This window comes from Kogia breviceps, chromosome 11, assembly GCF_026419965.1.
Source record: "Kogia breviceps isolate mKogBre1 chromosome 11, mKogBre1 haplotype 1, whole genome shotgun sequence".
NCBI lineage: Eukaryota > Metazoa > Chordata > Mammalia > Artiodactyla > Physeteridae > Kogia > Kogia breviceps.
This window is the reverse complement of record NC_081320.1, coordinates 77,730,301-77,755,544: the sequence shown is the minus strand read 5'-3', so window position 1 is coordinate 77,755,544 and position 25,244 is coordinate 77,730,301. Positions and strand designations below refer to the sequence as shown.

The following is a 25,244-nucleotide window of genomic DNA, read 5'->3' as shown; positions in this document are numbered from 1 at the left end:
TATTTATTTATTTATTTGGCTGAGTTGTGTCTTCATTGCTGCGCACGGGCTTTCTCTAGTTGTGGCGAGCGGGGGCTACTCTTCTTTGCGGTGCGCGGGCTTCTCTTGTTGCAGAGCACGGGCTCTAGGCCTGCGGGCTTCAGTAGTTGTGGCTTGCGGGCTCTAGAGCGCAGGCTCAACAGCCGTGGCACACGGGCTTAGTTGCTCCCCATCATGTGGGATCTTCCCAGACCAGAGCTCGAACCCCGTGTCCCTTGCACTGGCAGGTGGATTCTTAACTGCTGCGCCACCAGGGAAGTTGCTCACAGATCTTCTTATTGTTCGAAGTCTATAGAATGAATTATGCAACACAGTTTTCTAGGGACATGTTAGGGACCTTTTGGTTGTAAGAGAACCAACATATACTAGCTTAGGCAAAAAAAAGGAATTTATAGGTTCATGCAACTGAAAATTCTAGTAGACCCATCTTGATAGCCATATCTAGGGGCTGAGATGATGTTATCTCTCCAAGAGCCAGACAAGATGGCCCCTGGAAGCTCAAGGTTAGTAATCCCAGTGGAGAAATACAGTCAATTCCATGGCTGTAACAGAAAAGTTCTGAACTGCCTGAGGCATGTGCCCTTGCCTCTGATAGGCCCTACCTGTATCCCATGGAATGGTTTCCCCTCAGGGAAGAGGAGGAGTTCTGTAATCGGAAGATCAGAGTGGATGCTGAGCAGGAAAAAGAGCAATTGATGTGTCCTCTGTAGGGTGGGAGTTTAATTTTCTAAATCTGAAGTTGCAAGAGGTATTTTGTTTGGCTTATGTAGTATTTTGAAAAAAAAATTAGAGTAAGCATTTTCAGGCAATTTCATCTAAAAATCTAGATTTCTTCTCTTAAAGAATCAAATGATATGGAAACATTGGGGCGAATTCTCATATTATTGTGCTAACTGGCTGGAGTTGAGGAGTGGTTCCTTCCTTTGTATGTTCAATTGCCAGCCTACTTTATTCATTCTCAATAATTGGCAAGAATCTCTGGGCATTTGAGTGAGTGACTCTTGCTCTAAGCACTGCAGGTTTTCCTGGTAAAGTAAGGAGAGTGTTATTCCAGCCGTAATTCATAAGGTTCTGTGTAAGTCTTGGCTGACTTAATTTTATGCTGAGATTCACTGTGCCTAGTCACTGCTGTAAAGTTGTATTAAGAATAGTAATTAGTTGTGTGGAATTACAAAGTAAAATAGATATGTAAGATGTGTGTGTATGTGTGGGTAAGGGAATGGTCTTTGGGGTTTGCAGGTTCCTGTAGGCACCCCACATTCATTGCAGCCATTTGCCACTTGAAGTATGCCTTTGCATGTTTGGGAATGTATTTTTATCCTACTTCATAGATGTTAAGATGACAAGTTTCTTGTATTGTGTAAGAACATACATCTGTGTTTTCCAGACCAAAGCTTTTCACATTCTGTGACGATTTCTGACCGCCCACATTTTGACACTGCAAAAGTGATATTACAAGCCCTTGTGCTTTATTTATGTTCACTGGGCACATCTTTTGTAGTTCTTTATTTGGTAACAAATTATATAAGTTGAGTGGATAAGTGGAGGAGGGAAGAGAAAATAGAACATTTTGGAGAGAGTGAGGAAGACTGAGGGTGTGACTAATTGAAGAGAGCAGATATATTGCCTGCAAGCATTACCCTTGGGGAAGATAAGTCTGTCGTCAGGATGAAGACGTGTAAGTGCTCAAGGAGAAAGAATTGACTTATCTAAAGAAACATGGGATAGGAATTTGAGGAAAAAAGAGGCCAATTTAGACTAAGCAGAGTCACTGCTCTAGTGTTTCTTACCTTCTTCTGGAAGCTGCCCCGCTCTGGCCCTCCACAACCATCTTCCAGTGGGTAAGATACCCAGAATTGATATTATTTATTATTGGTATATAGACATTTATAACTATAAATTTTCCTCTAAGCACTGCTTTCACTGCATCCCATAAGTTTTGGCATATTATATATTTGTTTCCATTTATCTCAAAGTGTTTTCAATTTCCCTGTGATTTCTTTTTTGACTTACTGTTTATTTAACAGTGTGTTGTTTAATTTCCACATATTTGTGAATTTCTCAAATTTCTTTGTTACTGATTTCTAATTTCATCCCGTTGTAGTTGGAGAATATACTTTGTGTGACTTCTATACTTTCAGATTTATTGAGACATTTTATGACCTAACATATAGTATATCTTCTGGAGAATGTTCTGTGTGCACTTGAGAAGAATGTGTATTCCACTGTTGTTGGACGGAGTGTCCTTTAAGTGTCTGTTGGGTCTAGTTGGTTTGTAGCATTGTTCAAGTCTTCTATTTCTGTCTTCTGTATAGTTGTTCTATTCATTATTGAAAGTTGGATATTGAAGTCTCCAAATATTATTGTTGAATTTGTATTTCTCCCCTCAGATCTGTCAGGTTTTGCTTCATGTAATTTGGGGCTCTGTTGTTAGGTGTGTAACTATTCTATCTTCTTGATGGAGTGAATATTTATCATTAAAATATGCCTTTCTTTGTTCTAGTAACAATTTTTGTCTTACGGTGTATTTTGTCTTAAATTAGTATAGCCACTCCAGCTTTCTTTTGGTTACTGTTTCCACAATGTGTCATCTTCCTTTTTATTTTTTAAAAATTTTCATTCTTTTTGTATATCTGAATCTGAAGTGTGTCCCTTGTAGACAGCATTTAGTTGAATCATAATTTTAAAATCCTTTCTGCCAATCTTGCCTTTGATTGGAGTATTTAATCCCTTTACATTTAATTTAATTACTGATAGTGTAGGATGTATGTTGGTCATTTTGTTTTCTATATGTCTTTTTAAATTTCCCCATTACTGCTTTCTTTTTGGCTAAATGGATGTTTTCTCCTTCTAGTATACCATTTTAATTCCGTTGTCATTTCTTTTACTTTTTGTTCTTTGTGAGTTTCTTAGTCCTTGTACTAGGCATTATTTAAAATAGCAGGTTTTAAGTGTTGTTTAAGTCCATCATATGGACATCCTCAGGGATGGTTTCTACTTTTTTTTCCCATGTAAGGGCCATACTTTCTTGTTTCTTTGTGTAGTCTCATATTAGTTAGCTTAATGTTCAGCTAATGATTGGACAGAAAATTCCTTAAATACCTAAATTAAGAAGTCTCCCAGTCTTTGCTGGTGGGATCTGGGTGTGTGTGTGTTGGGGTATGATTTCAACACTTACCCAGGCAGTTGACAACTCTCCCTTAGCATTCAGTAACTGCTTGTGCAAAGCCTCAGGGTCAACCTGAGGTGAGAGCATAGAGCCTTCTCAGGTCTTTCCTGAACATGTACACAGCCCTACACATGCATGGACTTCTAGATTCCCACCAATATGGTGGAGATTTTCAAAGCCCTTAACGTATATCTCATTCCCTTATTTTCCTTGAAGTGTTTTGTATAGCCTATTGTTTGCCCCAGCTGTTACTACCTCAGGCAGCTGCAGAATTAATCAATTGTCTCTAATCGTTTTTTTTTAACATCTTTATTGGAGTATAACTGTTTTACAATAGCGTGTTAGTTTTTGCTTTACAACAAAGTGAATCAGTTATACATATACATATGTTCCCATATCTCTTCTGTCTTGAGTCACCCTGCCTCCCACCCTCCCTATCCCACCCCTCTAGGTGGTCACAAAGCACAGAGGTGATCTCCCTGTGCTATGCGGCAGCTTCCCACTAGCTATCTAATTTACATTTGGTAGAGTATATATGTCCATGCCACTCTCTCACTTCATCACAGCTTACCCTTCCCCCTCCCCATATCCTCAAGTCCATGCTCTAGTAGGTCTGTGTTTTATTCCCGTCCTACCACTAATCTCTTCATGACATTTTTTTTTTCTTAGATTCCATATATATGTGTTAGCATACGGTATTTGTTTTTCTCTTTCTGACTTACTTCACTCTGTATGACAGACTCCAGTTCTATCCACCTCATTACAAATAACTCAGTTTCATTTCTTTTTATGGCTGAGTAATATTCCATTGTATATATGTGTCACATCTTCTTTATCCACTCATCTGTAGATGGACACTTAGGTTGCTTCCATGTCCTGGCTATCGTAAATAGAGCTGCAATGAACATTTTGGTACATGACTCTTTTTGAATTATGGTTTTCTCAGTGTATATGCCCAGTAGTGGGATTGCGAGGTCGTATGGTAGTTCTATTCGTAGTTTTTTAAGGAAACTCCATACTGTTCTCCATAGTGACTGTATCAGTTTACATTCCCACCAGCAGTGCAAGAGGGTTCCCTTTTCTCCACACCCTCTCCAGCATTTATTGTTTCTAGAGTTTTTGATGATGGCCATTCTGACCAGTGTGAGATGATATCTCATTGTAGTTTTGATTTGCATTTCTCTAATGATTAATGATGTTGAGCATTCTTTCATGTGTTTGTTGGCAATCTGTGTATCTTCTTTGGAGAAATGTCTATTTAGGTCTTCTGCCCATTTTTGGATTGGGTTGTTTGTTTTTTTGTTCTTGAGCTGCATGAGTTGCTTATAAATTTTGGATATTAATCCTTTGTCAGTTGCTTCATTTGCAAATATTTTCTCCCATTCTGAGGGTTGTCTTTTGGTCTTGTTTATGGTATCTGTTGCTATGCAAAACCTTTTAAGTTTCATTAGGTCCCATTTGTTTACTTTTGTTTTTATTTCCATTTCTCTCTAATTGTTTTTGACAAAGGGTCATCACTGGACAAATTCAGAGTTAGGTTAAATAAAGACAGCTTTGCAAGTGGGCTCTTCCAGGGAACCACCAGCCAATTTTCTGGGAATGAAACTTCACAAGAGCTCCAAACCCATTTTGTTCCCTCTGGTGGCTGCTTGGCTGATAATTTTCCCATGATAATATGCTGTTGGTTTTCAAGGCTAGTGCAGAGCTGGAGAAGAGGGAATAGGAATGGTACATGTTAAAACGACACAAAGCTTGCTGTTCTTACCAAGAGTTTTATCATTTTCTTGAATAAACACTCCCTGGGTTATTTCAAATCTTTGATTAATTTCCAGAGTTCTGAAAAAGTTGATTCTAACACTTTTTCCAGTTTTCTTTGTTGCTTTTGTGGTGCAGGGAAATTTTAGAGGTCCTTATACCACCATTTTTGCTGATGTGAAAATAGGAAATGTATCGAACCTGAAATCAAGGTCCTGTTTTTCAACTTAGTATTTTTTGGTTTTGGGCTTACCAGTTGATCAAGGAATCTAAACTTGTGTTTCTTTGTCTTATCAATGGGCATATTAATATCTACCTCTCAGAATTATTAAAGAGGTTAAGTGAGATAATGCATTTAATAATGTGCTGAATAAAAACTAATCTGTAAATACTGTCAGATGGAAGGACATGTAAGGCATTTAAAAGGAAAAATGGAAAAAAAAAGATTTTATCATTCAGGTTTTGTTTATGAAAGCAGAGCCACGTTGAGTATTTTGGGGAATAGAGGTTCGCTAAAAGAATTCGATATTACACAAATGTGGGAAGGAAAATGAAGGAGTGAAAGAGGGAGTAAGAGGATCAGGGAAAGAATCATTTAACGATCCACTTGAAGCATGGGCACAAGTACATCAGTCAGAACTTACAGGGGAATCTGAGAAGCCACGTACTTCCAGCCATTCAAATGGGAGGAGGAAGAAGGAACTTGTGGAGAGGTCTGTGGAAAGCTGTTGGATCTCTGTAGCTACAAGCTCTGTGGATCCAGAGTGAAGTGTCTTATGGTGGGCCCGGGGTTGCTATTGGTTGGCAGGGCCAGCAAGTGGAAAGACAAGATGGACACATAGAGCATGGTCAAGCTGGGATCTTCAGGACATCCCTGCCTCTTGTTTGGTGTCATATTTAACCATGACAACCTTCCAAGAGTAAAGGATGTTTGTTGCTTTACTTCTACCTTTCAAATCCTTAGCAAGTTTCCCTTCTGACCAACTCTAACACGAAATCAGAAGGGAAAGGGGGTTTAGGAAAGGTAGTTCCCAGCTTAAGCAAGTACGTAGCATGATCTGGTACATATGACCATGCAGTGGTTTAGTCCTTTTACTTGGGAGTTTACTTATTTGGAAAGTGACAAACTACTAATAGGCCCAGAGTATTGTATTTTTTAATACAATTAATTAATTAATTTTTCTTTTTTTTTGGTCAGTTTTTTGGGTCTTAGTTTCCTGACCAGGGTTCAAACCCACTGGACTGCCAGGGAATTCCCAGATGCAGAGTGTTTTATAGATTGTGTTATATATGTAAAGAAGAATTTCTGATTTGGGGGAAATGTAGTTTCTTCAAAAGAGGTTTAGATATTGAAGCATTCTTAGGGCATGTAAGAACAAAAATAACTAGAAATAATAACAAAAATAACACATAAACATTTATTTTACATATCTTACTTTATTTAATAGATGAGTTCCTTCTAAGGCACGTATAAAATGAATTTTTATAAATGAAAATTTTCCTAATAACAAGTTACAGTGACAAGAGTATATAATTTCCAATTGGTTTTTGGTTGACATTGGCATATAATTTTTTATTTTAGTTTCTTGACTTTTATTAGCATGATATCATCAAGACTGGTACGGCCTAATGGGATGGTGAGACAATCAAGGTCCTTTCAGACTGAATTATACCATAAGTCTGTGTAATTCTGAGGAAAGACAGGGAAAGTCTACTTCTCTCTGTGCTAGTTAAAGCCCACTGCATTTGATGTTGCCTGGTTATTGGGTAGAGAAAAATCTATTTGCTGTTTCAGTACCTGCTTAGCATATGTCTGGGGCTGTGAGTATTTGCTACAGTAAAGAGATCATGTCTGGAACAGTAGCTATAATTAGAGCACCATTACATTAACTTTATAATAATCTATGACATTTTCCAGGACCTGTCTGTGTTCTCAATTTAAATGGGTAGGTTAAACGGCCCATGCACACACGTACAAACACACACACTTTGCAGTGTCTCTCAAGTTTTTGATAGTGGCACACATGTCTGTGGTTTACATAGATATGCAGTATTGCTTTGGGTTTTCTCTTTTAATGAGGAGAAGCAGCTTCAGAGGCTTTCACTTGGCCCTTTATTCCGAAGTAGCACTCACTGTGGACTCTGCTTGTTGCTGGATGTATGTAATTCACCTCTGTATTCAACTAGGGAAGTAACCACTGGGTGGGTTCGGGACTTAGTCCATCCCATGGTAGACTTAGTATCTCCCCTAAACCCACTAACTCAACATGGTGATATTCTGAGTCCCCAGGGATTAGCAGTAACCAAGAGCTAATCAACCCTGAAAAGAGGTATTTCTTTTTCCGCAGGATACAATTACCTGGTAAATGGTTATAATTACTTATTTAGGGAAGAAGAATTGTGGTATATACTTGTTATGTTATCACAGGGTCCTTTCTCACCAATATTGAGTTGCTTGCTTGTTTATTTGTTTGCTTGTAAGAGGCTCTGAGTCTGTGAAATGACTCAGGGATAGGAATTAGGTGAGAGACAGTGTTTCAGCATGGTAATTCAGGTCAGACATCTCGTCTCCAAATCTAAATTTTTTTTTTTTAAATCTTACATAGAGCAAGTTGTACTTAGGTGGCTGTGTATCTAATATGGTTAAAAATCTTTGTGATCAGTTGGCCATCACCTATGATCCATGCTAGTCACACCATTCTAGTTATCACTCTGGCTGTGCCTGTTACAAAGAACTATGTTCATCTTGCTTCCAGGGGCTATCAGCACGTCTCTGCTACCTTGGCTTCTGATCATCCCCATTGAAATCAGGAAGCTCATTTAACAGAAGGACCTCTCGGCTTTACCCCCAGCATACATAGGATATCTACTCTAGCACTTTTCAAAATGCTGATACTCCCAGGTACAATGTATTTCTCAAAGTCAAGGTGAAAGGAGTAGCCCCTTGGCCTTAATGGGGGACACAGGTAGGGTGGGTAACAGGTTGCAAATGATAAATTAACAACAGCCTTTTCTTTTAAGTTGTTGGGTTCTTCCTTCCATATTACACCAAGGAATTTTTGGCATCTCAGCCTTAGTTTTGGCCATGTTTGAGTCTAGGTTTTAGTCAAGCAGTTGAGCAAATAGTTTGGAATAGGTTTTAGTCAAGCAGTTGAGCAAATAGTTTGGAACCATCCCCAGCTGCTTGAGTTAGAACTGTGAATCACAATTTTCTGATGAGTATCTACATTAATCTGATTTAAAATTATGATCCTCTTTGTTTATGGTCTAGCTCCCTTAGAATCTTTTTCCACATGGTCCCAAGGTTTTTCTCTCTAGAAAATCTTGCAGTTCTTTTTGTGTATAACCCATTTACATGTCTGGAGGCAATGAGGGGTGGGAGGGGTTAGGTAATAGGAGAGAATTGGCATTCTGTTGCAAGCTTGAGGTGTAGTTGTTACACTGTCCTTAAGCAAGGTAGCACTTGGCTTATCAGATAGGGGAGGGTTGTCTCTGCTGGCTGGGAGGAAACTCCATAGAATCTGGGGGTTTTCTATTATCTGAATCATCCCAAATGTCCGCATTTAAATGCTTGGGTCTTGCTCTTTTATAATCAGTGCCCTCTTCTCCTGGCCATGATGAAGTAACTGGCACTAGAGTAACCCTCTCGCTTTAAACAACTGTTGCAGTTATTATTGGTATATAAGAAACCACATCAAAACATAGTGGCTTAAAACAATAGCAGTTGTTTATTTATCTCTCATTGTTTCTGTGGAACAGAAATTTAGGAAGGCCACTTGTGACTTGAGAAAGGTGAGGTGATACAATATTAACTCTGAATGAACTTAGATCAATTGAAGAGGCACATGAGTAGCCCTAGAGCAATCATGAAAATTTAATAAAATGATGTGTAGCTAAGAGGCAATAGAGGAAATAAAATGAATGAGTAAAGCATGTTTGATTAACCCAATCAAATGCCCTAACTTTCACATAGAACTAGTGAAACTGAATTCATCCTATATTGTAATTCAGCAATCCTGCAAGAGCAATGCCTGCGTCTGATTTTTGCCTGTACCAGCTTGGCAGCTACAAGGAAAACAAATTCTTTTAGGAAATTATAGAAATTCCCTGGTTCTCTGGCCTTGAGGATTTAAAACACTGAGTGTCATTTTCTCTTCTTGAGCTGTCCGGTGTACTTCGGAGCAACTGACCTACCTCACAGTCTTGCTGTCTCTCACAATGTCCTGTCACTCAAACTGTAAAAACCTTGCATTAGATCGGTGCTTCATTCTAAGTTACCGCAGGTGATAATTTAAGTAATCCTTTCATCACTGGATGTCATGGACGACTGACGTTAAACCCTGTCGTGGTCACTGGGTCCTCATTGTCTTCAACTCCAACCAGATCAGATAACCAATCACAAAGTTTCACTTTTTTTTTTTAACATCTTTATTGGAGTATAATTGCTTTACAATGCTGTGTTAGTTTCTGCTTTATAACAAGGTGAATCAGTTATACATATATATATGTCCCCATATCTCTTCCCTCTTGCGTCTCCCTCCCTCCCACCCTCCCTATCCCACCCCTCTAGGTGGTCACAAAGCACCGAGCTGATCTCCCTGTGCTATGCGGCTGCTTCCCCCTAGCTCTCTATTTTACATTTGGTAGGGTATATATGTCCATGTCACTCTCACTTTGTCCCAGTTTATTACCCTTCCCCCTCCCTCCCCGTGTCCTCAAGTCCATTCTCTAGTACGTCTGCATCTTTATTCCTGTCCTGCCCCTAGGTTCTTCATGACCTTTTTTTTTTTTTTTTTAGTTTCCATATATATGTGTTAGCATACGGTATTTGTTTTTCTCTTTCTGACTTCACTCTGTATGACAGACTCTAGGTCCATCCACCTCATTATAAATTACTCAGTTTCATTTCTTTTTATGGCTGAGTAATATTCCATTGTATATATGTGCCACATCTTCTTTATCCATTCATCTGTTGATGGACACTTAGGTTGATTCCATGTCCTGGCTATTGTAAATAGAGCTGCAGTGAACATTGTGGTACATGACTCTTTTTGAATTATGGTTTTCTCAGGGTATATGCCCAGTAGTGGGATTGCTGGGTCATATGGTATCAATATCAAAAAAACAAACAACCCAATCCAAAAATGGGCAGAAGACCTAAATAAACATTCTCCAAAGAAGATATACAGATTGCCAACAAAACACATGAAAGAATGCTCAACATCATTCATCATTAGAGAAATGCAAATCAAAACTACAATGAGATATCATCTCACACCGCTCAGAATGGCCATCATCAAAAAATCTACAAACAATAAATGCTGGAGAGGGTGTGGAGAAAAGGGAACCCTCTTGCACTGTTGGTGGGAATGTAAATTGCTAAAGCCACTATGGAGAACAGTATGGAGGTTCCTTAAAAAACTAAAGTTTCACTTTTTTCAGGAGTGTATTGACAGCAGTCGCTTCTGTACTCAGTTACTGTAATGGTCATTGTTTAATTGCAGACCACAGAATCCACTCTAACAGTTTAAAGCAGAAGTGGGAGAGTGTGGGTATCAAGTTTCAGTGCCATGCTGTCAAGAGAAATGCCTCAACTACACTGTAAGGTCATTTCAGCAAAAATCCCACTGTGGCTACAATCTGTTATACACAGTTTGGTTGAATACATACACGTATATACATAAAAATTAATATATTGAATACAAAGTATATTGAAATGTACCTACTGAAAAATCAATATATCGAATATGGAATTATAGTTAGATACATTAATAACTTGTATTATCTGTGAATAAAGGAATTTCATGGATTATATTTGAAAACTTCATGTTTATTTTGGCCGTTTAGGACTTGGAATTGTTTTCTCTTAGAACCCGTTTTATAGATTCTGGTTTCATTTTCAGACTAGCCTAAAAGACCTACATAACCCATACTGTATCAGAAATGCAAAAGAGGTGGCGGCATCAAAAGACACTTTTTTTTTTTTTTTTTGGTGGTACGCGGGCCTCTCACCGCTGTGGCCTCTCCCGTTGCGGAGCACAGGCTCCGGACGCACAGGCCCAGCGGCCATGGCTCACGGGCCCAGCCGCTCCGCTGCATGTGGGATCTTCCCGGACTGGGGCAAGAACCCGTGTCCCCTGCATCCACAGGCGGATTCTCAACCACTGCGCCACCAGGGAAGCCCCCAAAAGACACTTTTAGAAGTACAGCCGTCTTAAAAGATTTCACAAAAATTAGACTGCTTAAGACTTAAATTATAGATATGTTGAACCTAAAGAAAATAATATATACAGACTTTAAAGATTGCCAGCCACGCAAGTTAGGGGGTCTAAACTACCATTTTGGCTACCAAAGGATGGCTTCCTGGATATCTACATCCACTTTGGCCAAGGCTGTCTTGGCATATTTGGTGACCCCACTGCTGTTTATGTGGAAGTATTTGTGTGTGAGGATGGAAAGTAGAGCTGCTACCATGCTTCTTGCCCTCTGTTGAAATTAATCAGAAATGGGGGTGGGGGTGGGTAACAGACATGGGTGGGGGAAGTTGGGTAGTATATGTCACAAGTACAGAGTTAGCTTGGGTGACAAAGCTAAATTATGGACACATGAGAATAATACCCAAGCCATGTACTGAAGATGGGCTTTAATTTCTATAGTGAATGGACTGTCTGGAAGCAGATGGGTCTCATGTTGGCAAGGGTTTTTTTTTGTTTTTTGTTTTTGTTTGTTTTTTTGGCCATGCTGCACGGCATGCAGGATCCTAGTTCCCCAACTGGGGATCGAACTGTGCCCTCTGCCGTGGAAGCACGGAGTCCTAACTACTGGACCACCAGGGAATTCCGGCAGGTTTTATCTGTGAGGTGTGATGTAGTTCGGTTAAGAGGTAGGTGTTTAGCAGTGCCTATTAAATTGTACCCTCTCCCTTCTTTTATAAAATTTTCAGCGATCCCAGGCTCCTGAAGCATACCATTTTTAAAAAGGGAAAACATACTTTTCATTGCTATTGGGTGGAGGTGAATTGAAGGCTCTGCTCTTACGGTCACAGTGGTGACAACTGGAACAGGGAGCAGGGAAAAGGGGAGCTAAATGAATCCCCCCCAATATCATGAGGTCAGCCTCTCCTTGGTGCCTTTCCTTGAGGATTCCAGAGGCCAGCAAAGCATGTTCACCTCTTACTTCTTGTTCCTCTGTTACTTGTACCATATTTATCTTCTACTGTTCCTCTCTTTTTCAGCCTGTGTCCTAGATGCATGAAATAAGCAGGTCATCTCAAACTTTGAAAATAAAATTTTGGATCATGTGACATAAAAGATGGTATATGTGCTAAAAAAATAGGCATTTGTCACTATTCAGCAATTTATTTATTTCTGTTGTTATTTCTAGGCAGAAGAAATCCTCAGGCAAGAGCTGGAGAAAAAAGAAACACCAAGTCTATACTGCTTGCTTGGAGATGTCCTTCGAGAGCACTCTTACTACGACCAGGCCTGGGAGTTGTCTCAGCACCGCAGCGCTCGCGCCCAGCGCTCCAAAGGCCTCCTCCATCTGCGAAGCAGAGAGTTTAAAGAATGCGTGGAGTGCTTCGAACTCTCGGTGAAGATTAATCCCATGCAGGTTGGACAGTTCATAAAGCCTCATCTGTTCTTGCCTTTCTTTGATTTTGACTTACTGAATGAATACCCATTTTCTTTCATAAAGACCGGGGAGCTCATCTGTGAGCTAAGAACCTAGCATTTAGAATACTTCTTGCTTGTCACTAAGAGTGGACAGGTTGCTTTTCTCTTACTCGCTTTCTTTTGTGCTTCTTTTATTCACTTTTCTGTTTCTTTTTGTTATTTCTCTCTGTTAACCTGTCCTTAACACAAATAGAGCTATTAAAGTTAGGCTCCATTTTGAGTAGATATACTAGGAAGGAAGTGAATGAGTCATAATTACAGGCAGTGAAGGACTCTGCAAGTAATGGTTGGTGTCAATAACGAAAGAAAAACCTTTATATAAAAAGGGTAACATATAGAATGGGTAGTTGATCATTTTAGGAAAAAATGTATTTACATGCACAGAAGCATTTCTCAATGTTTAAAAAAATTTTTAAGATTTGAAAAAATAATGCAAAAGGAACCTGGATCTTTAAAATAAGTAAGTGCAAAATAAACCCATAGGAGAGTACCTAATTTTGAGGGGAAAGAGATCAACCTATTTTGTATTTAATAATACTCAGTCAGTTAAATGGTTTTATTCCTAGAAATGGTTATTTTTTTTAACCAAACTTTCCTTATGACTGCTTTCCCAATCACCAAAGTCACCTGTCAGCCATGCTTCTGACAAACATGCACACCGACTTGATATAATTTTAGTTATAATACTAATTTAATATCAGCCACTAATATTTACTGAGTACTTACTATGAGCCAGGTACCTCTTTGGGCACTTTGCCAGTATTTGAACCCAGACAGTCTCACTCCAGAGCCAGCAATCTGTTCTTTTTTAAATTGTGATAAAAAGCCTGTAACATAAAATTTACCATTAACAGAAAAGTTAACCATTTCTAAGTGTACAGTTCAGTAGTGTGAAGTACATTCACTTTGTTGTATAGCCATTGCCACCACCCATTCCTGCAACTCTTCTCATCCTGCAGAACTGAAACTCTGCACCTAGTAAACACTAGCTCCCGGTTCTCCCCCCACGACTCTCGTCCCTAAAAACCACTCTACTTTCTGTTTCTATGAATTTGGCTACTCTAAGTACCTCATATGAGTGGGATCATATAAGGTTTGTCCTTTTGTGACTGGCGTATTTCACTTAGCATAATGCCCTCAAGGTTCATCCATGTTGTATCATGTGTCAGAATTTTCTTTCTTTTAAGACTGAATGATATTTCACTGTATGTTCATACCAGTTATTTTATCCATTCATCTGTCGATGGGCAGTGGGTTGCTCCTACCTCTTGTCTGTTGTAAGTAGTGCTGCAATGAATGAGGGTGTGCAGAAATGTTCACCTTTGAACTGGGTAGACTTGGGGCATATCTTTTACATTGAAAAAAAAAATCAGAACACATTTTTTTTTTTTTATGACAGGTTGAGCCAATTGCTTACTTTCCTTGCTCTGCGTAGTGAATACAATGAGAATCTTTCTCATCTGTGGGCTGGTGAGAAGCCTGGAGAGGAGAGTAGGACAGGTGGGAGTACAGAATATCAGCAGAAACTGACAGTTGCATTTCACAGCAAGAATGCTTAACATAGAGTTGGTTTTTGTTGACAACTTGCTCTATCTCAGAGTTCTCAGCTGGGGACGATTTTGTCTCCGGGTCCTTTGGCGATGGTGGGGAGGTGAAGGGGTGCGCTACTGACATCTAGTGGGTAGAGACCAGGGATGCTGCTAAGCATCCCATAATGCTCAGCACAGCCCTCCACAATAAAGAATTATCCTGGCTAAAATGTCAGTAGTGCCCAGGTTGAGAAACCCTGCACTAACTTGATTATCACTGGACACTTTTTTTTTTTGGTAGAAAATAGAGCTCAGTATTGTGTTACTAAAATTTTACTTTTATGGAAAACTGTATCATATCCTTGCTTATCTGTTTAAAGTTTAACCAACCACAGCTGCCGTAAGGAGTGGGAAAAATAAATTTCCTCCCTTAGCCTCCACTGTCTAAGTTAAACCACGCACATGAATTGTTTTCTCAAGCACACAGTCTCTTCTTAACGTCCAGCCTTAACATTGCCCTCCTGCCTCACTGGCTACTCCTTCTCAGTCTTCTTTGCTGGTTCCTGGGGCTTAGTCATTGGGCTGTATATCTCTGTCTACACTCACTCTCTTGATTTAATCTAGTCCCCTAGTTTAAATACCATCTGTATGCTGACAACTCCTAAAAGTTTATTTTCAGTCCTGTCTTCTCCCCTTAATTGCAGACTTCTGTATCTCACTGCTTTCTCAGTCTCCCCATTCGTTACTCTAACTTAACATTTCTAATATCCGAAATACTGTTCTCCCCCTCCTAAAAGCTTTTGCCCCCAAGATCATCCACATCCCTGTAAGTGGCAGCCTATTTGGTCTTGGAGTCATCCTTGATTTCTATTTCCCTCATATCCCACATCTAATCTATCAGCAAATCCTAGGAGATCTGCCTTTGAAATATATCCAGAATTGGACAACTGCTTGCTACCTGCCACCATTCTGGTCAAATACCCATCACCTCTCACCTAGTTAATATGTTACCTCCTTACTGGTCTTCCTGCCTCTGTCTTGTTACAGTCTGCCTATACTCAGTGAACATCCAAGTTGATCCTTTCAAATGCAAGTCATATGTGTCATTCCTCTGCTCCATCACCTGTGATAATAGCCAGGTCTCTGACTGGCTCTCAAGGCTTTTCCAAGCCTAGCCCCTGTTGCTTCTTTACCTTCTTCCTCCCATTCTCCCCCTCACTCACCCCACATTAGCCTCTTTGCTCTTCCCTGAACATTCTGGGCACATTTCTGCCTCTGGGTTTCATCACTTGCTGTTCCTCTGCCTGGAATGTTCTTCTTCTGGACAGATATCTGCATACCTTGCTCCATGACCTCATTCACTTCTGGGATCAAATGTCACTTTCTCAGAGAGGCCTTCCATAATCATTCTATTTAAAATCACACCCCCACTTTCCACCCTTACCTTACATTCCTTATCTTCCTTCCCTACTTTATTTTTCTCCATAGTACTTAGCACCTTCTAATATTATATATAGCTTACTTTAAAAAAAAAGTCTTGGGCTTCCCTGGTGGCGCAGTGGTTGAGAGTCCGCCTGCCGATGCAGGGGATACGGGTTCGTGCCCCGGTCCGGGAAGATCCCACATGCCGTGGAGCAGCTGGGCCTGTGAGCCATGGCCGCTGAGCCTGCGCATCCAGAGCCTGTGCTTTGCAACGGGAGAGGCCACAACAGTGAGACGCCCGCGTACCGAAAAAAAAAAAAAAAAAAAATCTTTTTCTCCTCCACTACAATGTAAGTTCTGTGAAGGTAGAAATTTTTATCTGTATGGTTCATTTACATTTTCCTAGTGCTTGTAACAGTGCCTAGCACATATTGGGTCTTTAATAAATAATTGTTGAATGAGTGAACAAATAATATCTTCAACCAGTTATTCAATCAAATACATATTAATTGTCTACTGTGCACATGGCACGGAACCAGAGGAGGAAGCAGTAGCAGCAGATCACCAGATGGCCTGGTTTGTACCCTCTGCTACAGTCTAGTGAAATGGACATAGACAAAGCTAGCCAACAGTATGAGGCCTCAAAGAAAAACCCAGAGAGTAATTTTTAAAGACACTAGTTTTTTTTTGTTGTTTTGTGTTGTTTTTGCGGTACGCGGGCCTCTCACTGTTGTGGCCTCTCCCATTGCGGAGCACAGGCTCTGGACGTGCAGGCTCAGCGGTCATGGCTCACGGGCCCAGCCGCTCCGCAGTATGTGGGATCTTCCGGACCAGGGCACGAACCCGTGTCCCCTGCATCGGCAGGCAGACTCTCAATCACTGCGCCACCAGGGAAGCCTGTGAATTGGGCTTTGAAGGACACATAATACTTGAATAGGCCAATGGAAAGGCAGTGGTGAGGGCATTCCAGGCAGATGAACAGTATGAGCCCAGCCCTAGAAACACAAAGAGAAGGGGGATGTGTGTGTGTGTGTGTGTGTGTGTGTGTGTGTGTGTGTGTGTGTACAGAGTGTTAGTGAATAGGCTAGTTTTTTAGAGTGAAAGGGAATAGGGCAGTCCCTGTGGGAAAGCTAGACTGGAGCCATATTGTGGAAGGTCTTGAAGGTGAAGCCTTTGGTTTTTGTATTTGGCAGGTAGGGAGCTATTAAAAGGTTGATTTGTGTTTGGCTTTGTTGAATTGAAGGAATGTGGTGTGCATGGAGGTGTTAAGAATATTGTTTTGGCAACTCTGTGGCCATGGGAGACACTAGATGTAGGTAGGCTTAGGAACTATAGCAGTGGTCTAGCAGGACAGTTGTCTATGGGGAGAGGCAATAGGAAAGAAGGGGTGGAATAAGGGAATTCGCAAGAGAGGACTTGACAGGGCCCAATGGTCTCATTATATGATTTCAAATTAATTACTTAGCAAGACAAAGAAGTGACAATTGCTCCAAGCAGCGTCACAGAGCAAACAGATATTATGTGAGGATATTTTGCAGTTTGTCATATGGATCGAATTCAGGCAGCCTGTAAGCCATGCCAAAATATGTAGGCGTATGATGCGACAGTTGTACAGAACTACTACAAGATGCAAACTTGAACGCTATAGACTTACTATAAGTCTTGATGCAAGTTTGAATTGTCTCTGAAGAAGGAGGGCTCCTACATGCTATTGTCTCCTCTAAGTCCTGGAATGAAAGGAAAATAGAAAAATAGAATTTAAAAAATTCTATCCCTGCTTTTCTGACATATCCAAACAATTAGGTTTAATAACAAAGCTCAGGCAAATGAGAGAGATATTTGAATGGCTTTTGTGCATTGTAAAGGCTTCCTGAAATCAAATTGTTATAAAAATAGGAATGTTTGGTTTTATATCAGGGATGGTCTACAAAACTAAATGCATTTGCCTATGGTGCATTTTTTAGAGAACCAATAGACGTGTGTACTGTTTGCATTTGTTTTGAGATTGCTAGCTTCCATTCGTTTACCCCTACCTGTTTCATTTTCCCAAGTAACTTTTGAAACTACTAAAATTCAAAATCAACCATAGACTTCTGGGGATTGTGGGCCGTTAGAAGCTGAAGTGGGTGGTAATAGGAACGTACATATTGATAATTACCTTAAATGTAAAAGGATTAAATGCTCCCACCAAAAGACATAGACCAGCTGAATGGATACAAAAACAAAACCCGTATATATGCTGTCTACAAGAGACCCACTTCAGAACTAGGGACACCTACAGACTGAAAGTGAGGGGATGGAAAAAGATATCCTATGCAAAAGGAAATCAAAAGAAAGCTGGAGTAGCAATTCTCATGTCAGACAAAATAGACTTTAAAATAAAGAATATTACAAGAGACAAGGACACTACATAATGATCAAGGGATCAATCCAAGAAGAAGATATAACAATTGTAAATATTGATGCACCCAACATAGGAGCACCTCAATACATAAGCAAATGCTAACAGCCATAAAAGGGGAAATCAATAGTAACACAGTTATACTAGGGGACTTAAAAACCCCATTTTCACCAATGGACAGATCATCCAAAATGAAAATAAATAAGGAAACACAAGGTTTAAGTGATACATTAAACAAGATGGACTTCATTGATATTTATAGCACATTCCATCCAAAACTAACAGAATACACGTTCTTCTCAAGTGCTCATAGAACATTCTCCAGGGTAGATCATATCTTGGGTCACAAATCAAGCCTTGGTAAATTTAAGAAAATTGAAATTGTATCAAGTATCTTTTCCAACGACAACGCTGTGAGACTAGATATCAGTTACAGGAAAAAATCTGTAAAACACATAAACACATGGAGGCTAAACAATGCACTACTAAATAACCAAGAGATCACTGAAGAAATCAAAGAGGAAATCAAAAAACACCTAGAAACAAATGACAATGAAAACATAATGAGCCACAACCTATGGGATGCAGCAAAAGCAGCTCTAAGAGGGAAGGCTTACAATGCAAGCCTACCTCAAAAAACAAGAAACATCTCAAATAAACAACCTAAGCTTACACCTAAAGCAATTAGAGAAAGAAGAACAAAAAACCCCAAAGTGAGCAGAAGGAAAGAAATCATAAAGATCAGATCAGAAATAAATGAAAAAGAAATGAAGGAAACAATAGCAAAGATCAATAAAACTAAAAGCTGGTTGGTTCTTTGAGAAGATAAACAAAATTGATAAACCATTAGCCAGAATCATCACGAAGAAAAGGGAGAAGGGCTTCCCTGGTGGCACAGTGGTTGAGAGTCCGCCTGCCGATGCAGGGGACACGGGTTCGTGCCCCAGTCAGGGAGGATCTCACATGCTGCGGGACGGCTGGGCCTGCGCGTCTGGAGCCTGTGCTCCGCAAAGGGAGAGGCAACAACAGTGAGAGGCCCGCATACCGCAAAAAAAAAAAACAAAGAAAAGAAAAGGGAGGAGACACAAATGAACAGAATTAGAAATGAAAACGGAGACGTAACAACTGACACTGCATAAATACAAGGGATCATGAGAGAGAACTACAAGCAACTATATGCCAATAAAATGGACGACCTGGAAGAAATGGACAAATTCTTAGAAAAGCACAACCTTCTGAGACTGAATCAGGAAGAAATAGAAAACATAAGCAGACCAATCAAAAGCACTGAAATTGAGACTGTGATTAAAAATCTTCCAACATTTAGAGAAGAGCTAACACCTATCCTTCTCAAACTCTTCCAAAATATAGCACAGGGAGGAACACTCCCAAACTCATTCTGTGAGGCCACCGTCACCCTGATAACAAAACCAGACAAAGATGTCACAAAGAAAGAAAACCACAGGCCAATATCACTGATGAATATAGGTGCAAAAATCCTCAACAAAATACTAGCAAGCGGAATCCAACAGCACATTAAAAGGATCATTCACCATAATCAAGTGGGGTTTATCTCAGGAATGCAAGGATTCTTCAATATATGCAAATCAATCAATGTGATACACCATATTAACAAATTAAAGAATAAAAACCATATGATCATCTCAATAGATGCAGAGAAAGCTTTCGACAAAATTCAACACCCATTTATGATTAAAAACCCTCCAGAAAGTAGGCATAGAGGGAACTTACCTCAACATAATAAAGGCTGTACAGGACAAACCCACATCCAGCATTGTTCTCAATGGTGAAAAACTGAAACCATTTCTACTAGGATCAGGAGCAAGACAAGGTTGTCCAGTCTCACCACTATTATTCAACATAGTGTTGGAAGTTTTAGCCACAGCAATCAGAGAAGAAAAAGAAATAAAAGGCATCCAAATTGGAAAAGAAGAAGTAAAGCTGTCACTGTTTGCAGATGACATGATACTATACATAGAGAATCCTAAAGATGCTACCAGAAAACTACTAGAGCTAATCAATGAATTTGGTAAAGTAGCAGGATACAAAATTAATGCACAGAAGTCTCTTGCATTCCTATACACTAATGATGAAAAATCTGAAAGTGAAATTAAGGAAGCACTCCCATTTACCATTGCAACAAAAACAATAAAATACCTAGGAATAAACCTGCCTAAGGAGACAAAAGACCTGTATGCAGAAAACTATAAGACACTGATGAATGAAATAAAGATGATACAAATAGATGGAGATATACCATGTTCTTGGATTGGAAGAATCAACATTGTGAAAATAACTCTACTACCCAAAGCAATCTACAGATTCAGTGCAACCCCTATCAAACTACCACTGGCTTTTTTCACAGAACTAGAACAAAAAATTTCACAATTTATATGGAAACACAAAAGACCCTGAATAGCCAAAGCAATCTTGAGATAGAAAAACAGAGCTGGAGGAATCAGGCTCCCTCACTTCAGACTATACTACAAAGGTACGGTAATCATGACAGTATGGTACTGGTGCAAAAACAGAAGTATATATCAATGGAACAGGATAGAAAGCCCAGTTAAACCCATGCACATATGGTCACCTTGTTTTTGATAAAGGAAGCAAGAATATACAATGGAGAAAAGATAGCCTCCTCAATAAGTGGTGCTGGGAAAACTGGACAGCTACATGTAAAAGAATGAAATTAGAACTCTCCCTAACACCATACACAAAAATAAATTCCAAATGGATGAAAGACTCAAATGTCAGGCCAGACACTATCAAACTCTTAGAGGAAACACAGGCAGAGCACTCTATAACATAAATCACAGCAAGATCCTTTATGACCCACCTCCTAGAGAAATGGAAATAAAAACAAAAATAAACAAATGGGACCTAATGAAACTTAAAAGCTTTTGCACAGCAAAGGAAACCATAAATGGGACGAAAAGAGAACCCTCAGAATGGGAGAAAATATTTGCAAATGAAGCAACTGACAAAGGATTAATCTCCAAAATTTACAAGCAGCTCATGCAGCTCAATATCAAGAAAACAAACAACCCAATCAAAAAATGGGCAGAAGACCTACATAGACATTTCTCCAAAGAAGATAAACAGATTGCCTACAAACACATGAAAGAGAATGCTCAACATCACTGATTGTTAGAGAAATGCAAATCAAAACTACAATGAGATATCATCTCACACTGGTCAGAATGGCCATCAAAAAATCTATGAACAGTAAATGCTGGAGACGGTGTGGAGAAAAGGGAACCCTCTTGTACTGTTGGTGGGAATGTAAATTGATACAGCCACTATGGAGAACAGTCTGGAGGTTCCTTAAAAAAGTAAAAAATAGAATTACCATATGACCCAGCAATCCCACTACTGGTCATATCCCCTGAGAAAACCATAATTCAAAAAGAGTCATGTACCACAATGTTCATTGCAGCTCTATTTAGAATAGCCAGGACATGGAAGCGACCTAAGTGTCCATCAGCAGATGAATGGATAAAGAAGATGTGGCATATATATACAATGGAATATTCCTCAGCCATAAAAAGAAACGAAATTGAGTTATTTGAAGTGAGGTGGATGGACCTAGAGTCTGTCATACAGCGTGAAGTAAGTCAGAAAGAGAAAAACAAATACCATATGCTAACACATATATATGGAATCTAAAAAAAAAAAAAAAAAAGGTCATGAAGGACCTAGGGGCAGGACAGGAATAAAGATGCAGACGTACTAGAGAGTGGACTTGAGGACACGGGGAGGGAGGGAGAAGGGTAAGCAGGGACAAAGTGTGAGAGTGACATGGATATATATACACTACCAAATGTAAAACGGATCGCTAGTGGGAAGCAGCCGCGTTGCACAGGGATATCAGCTCGGTGCTTTGTGACCACCTAGAGGGGTGGGATAGGGAGGGTGGGAGGGAGGGAGACGCAAGAGTGAGGGGATATGGGAATATATGTGTATGTATAGCTGATGCACTTTGTTATAAAGCAGAAACTGATACACCATTGTAAAGCAATGATACTCCAATAAGGAAGTTTAAAAAACCTTACTGTGTTAGTCTGCTGAGGGCCGACTAATACTATAGACTGGGTGGTTTAAACCACTGTGGTTTAATTATACTACAGACTGGGTGGTTTAAACCACTGTGGAAATAAATTTTTTTCACAGTTCTGGAAGCTAGAAGTCCAAGATCAAGGTACCTTCAGGGTTGGTTTCTGGTGAGGTCTTTTCCTTGCTTTTAGACAGCCAACTTTCACTGTCTCCTCACATGGCCTCTTCTCTGTGCATGTGTAGAGAGAGCTCCAGTGTCTTTTCGTCTTCAAAGGATACCAGTCCTGTTGGATTAGGGCCTCATCATTATGACCTCATTTAACCTTAATTATCTCCTTAAAGGCCCTATCTCCAAATACAGTTACACTGGGGTTGAGCTTCAGCATATGAATTTTGAGAGGGATACAGTTCAGTCTGTAACATCTGCCTAGGAGGAATCTTTTCTTTGTAACCTTTTGTTATGAAATTTTCAATTATACAAAATATATACTAGCAGAGACCAGAATAAAGAATCCCCTCCCATGTGCCTATGAACCAGCTTCAAAAGTTACTAACTCATGACTGGGCCTGTTTCATCTATATTTCCCCATTCCATCCCATATTATTTTGAAACAAACCCAATATATCATTTCATTTTTAAATGTTTTAGTATGTATCTCTAAAAAAATAAGGACTTAAAAAAATAAGTACCATCGTACTTAGGATATCAATAATAATTTGCCAAAAACTTTTGACTGAGCTTTTAATTTTAACTCAATAAATTTATATTCTATTCTAGAATAGAATGTAATTGAGAAGGCCTATAATTTATAAATTTGTAAATTTGATGACACTTACAAAGAATCATAAATTTGATGAATTATTTGATGAATTTTGTCCTGTTAAAAATATTTGTTGAAGAAAGGTACTCTAAATGGAGGCTTTTCCCAGGAAAAATATTTATAAGCTTCAGTATTAACAAAACTAGAATTCAGAATATCTCTGTTTAGCAGCAATTGCTCTGAGCTTCCTAGTTATCTCAGTACATTAAAAAATTTTTTTCCCAGCTTTATTGAGATATAATTGACATTGTATAATTGACATATTGTGCAAGGTATACAACATAATAAGATTTGATACATGTATATATTGTGAAATGATTACCACAGTAGCATTAGTTAACACCTCTGTCACCTCACCTCTGTCACCTTTGTGTGTGTGTGATGATAACATTTAAGATCTACTCTTTTAGCAATTTTCAAGTATATAATACAGTATTGTTAACTATAGTCACCATGCTGTATGTTAGATCCCCAGAACTTCTTTATCTTATAACTGGAAGTTTGTATGCTTTGACCAACATCTCCCCACTTTCCCCCACCCCCAACTCCTGGCAACCACCATTCTACTATTTCTATGAGTTTGGCTTTTTTAGATTCCACATACAAGTGAGAGCATATGGTATTTGTCTTTCTCTGTCTAATTTATTTCACTTAGCATAATGCCCTCAAAGTTCATCCATGTTGTTGCCAAAGGCAAGATTTCCTTCTTTTTCATGGCTGAATAATATTTCACCTTGTGTGTGCACACACTCACACAATTTCTTTATACATTCATCTATTGACAGACACTTAGTTTGTTTACATGTCTCAGCTATTGTGAATAATGCTGCAGTGAACATGAGGGTGCAGATATCTCTTCGAGGAGTGATTTCATTTCCTTCAGCTATATACTCAGCAGTGAGATTGCTGGATCATATAGTGGTTCTATTTTTAATTTTTCCTCAATACATTTAGAAAGAATATTTTCTCAGCTAAAATCATTATGACCTACAGAGAAGAGTCAATCAACATTTTTAACAATTCTAAATGTATTAACAATAAAGAACAACTTTGAAGTAGACAGCAGGCAGTTTTATGAAAAAATTATCAGAAAATATCAATGACATGGTATTAGAATTAGATATGACTAAGGAACTGATTAGAGGATAGGAATATCTGCTAAGAAAAATGGATTTTAATTCTGTAATATATTAGAGAAATATGCAAATGTCAGAAATATATAGCTTGCTTAATGTTCCTTTTGTTATTTTAAAATTTCAGATAATCAGAATTTACAATTTTTTTTTTTTTTCCAGTACGCGGGCCTCTCACTGTTGTGGCCTCTCCCGTTGCGGAGCACAGGCTCCGGACGCGCAGGCTCAGCGGCCATGGCTCACGGGCCCAGCCGCTCCGCGGCATGTGGGATCTTCCCAAACCGGGGCATGAACCCGTGTCCCCTTGAAAATGGTTTTCTAATAGAACCGTCTTTAGGTCCCCTGTTATATCAGTAGTAAAACCAATTTGACAATCAACAGTTTGTTGGTCAGTAAATAAGGTCTTTTTAAGGTCCTATAATTTTAATGATTTTTTAATGCCTTGTTTCATTTTTTTAAATGTTGCCATTTGAACAGTACATTTTGTGGTTGCCTCACTAAGCATTATCAAGATCCTGCTGTGAACCAGACACGGATGTGGGAATGAACTGGGTTGTGTCAGCCTATCAGCAGAGAGCAGAGAGTTTCCACTGGGAAATGATATGGACAGAACTAGTTTGTGAAGGGCCTTAAGTGCCTTTCTTCAGGATTAGTAACCCTACAGATATGGGAGTCTGTTGTGGTTTTGAATAAAAGAGTGATATGACAAAAGTGATATTCTAGGAAGTTTAAGTAAGGGATGCATGTCATGAATGAGTGATCAGTGGCTTTAGCAGTGAGGATGGAAAGATGGAACAGGTTGAAGCTCATTATAAAGGAAAATTTTCTGGTCCTTATTCACTGGATTGGCAGCATTGAGGGAGAGTTCGGGATCTGAGAACATGCCAGTTTTCTCAGTTGTTTGGTTAAAAAGGAAATGTCCCTATTGATAGATACAGAGAATTCAGGAGGGAGGGAAAGTATCTTTGGTAGGGGAAGATGATGTGTTTTGAGTGTTGAAGATGAGATGTTGCTGTGTCTAAGTACAGAGGGTTCATAGTCCACTGAAACCCAGTCCAAGCCTGAAGCCTAGGAGTGAGGCCAATAACTGAGCTCGCAGATTGGCGCTTTTCTGTGGAAGTAAGATGAATCCATGCAAGTGAATGAATTCTGGACAGAAAACTGTGTTGGAAGAGAACACGTGGCAAAATCTTGAACTTCAGTCATCTCCGGGGGTTGGAGAAAG

At 39.4% G+C, this 25,244-nt stretch overlaps 1 protein-coding gene across 6 annotated transcripts in view; it reads left to right on the top strand.

Moving 5' to 3' along the window:
- TTC27 (tetratricopeptide repeat domain 27) overlaps positions 1-25,244 on the top strand; it is a 177,761-nt gene that overhangs the window by 107,156 nt on the left and 45,361 nt on the right. For all 6 annotated transcript variants that reach the window (XM_067007841.1, XM_067007840.1, XM_067007838.1 and 3 more), the window contains exon 13: positions 12,347-12,574. In XM_067007841.1, the coding sequence (XP_066863942.1) occupies positions 12,347-12,574 (228 nt within the window). The remainder of the gene's footprint in view (positions 1-12,346; positions 12,575-25,244) is intronic.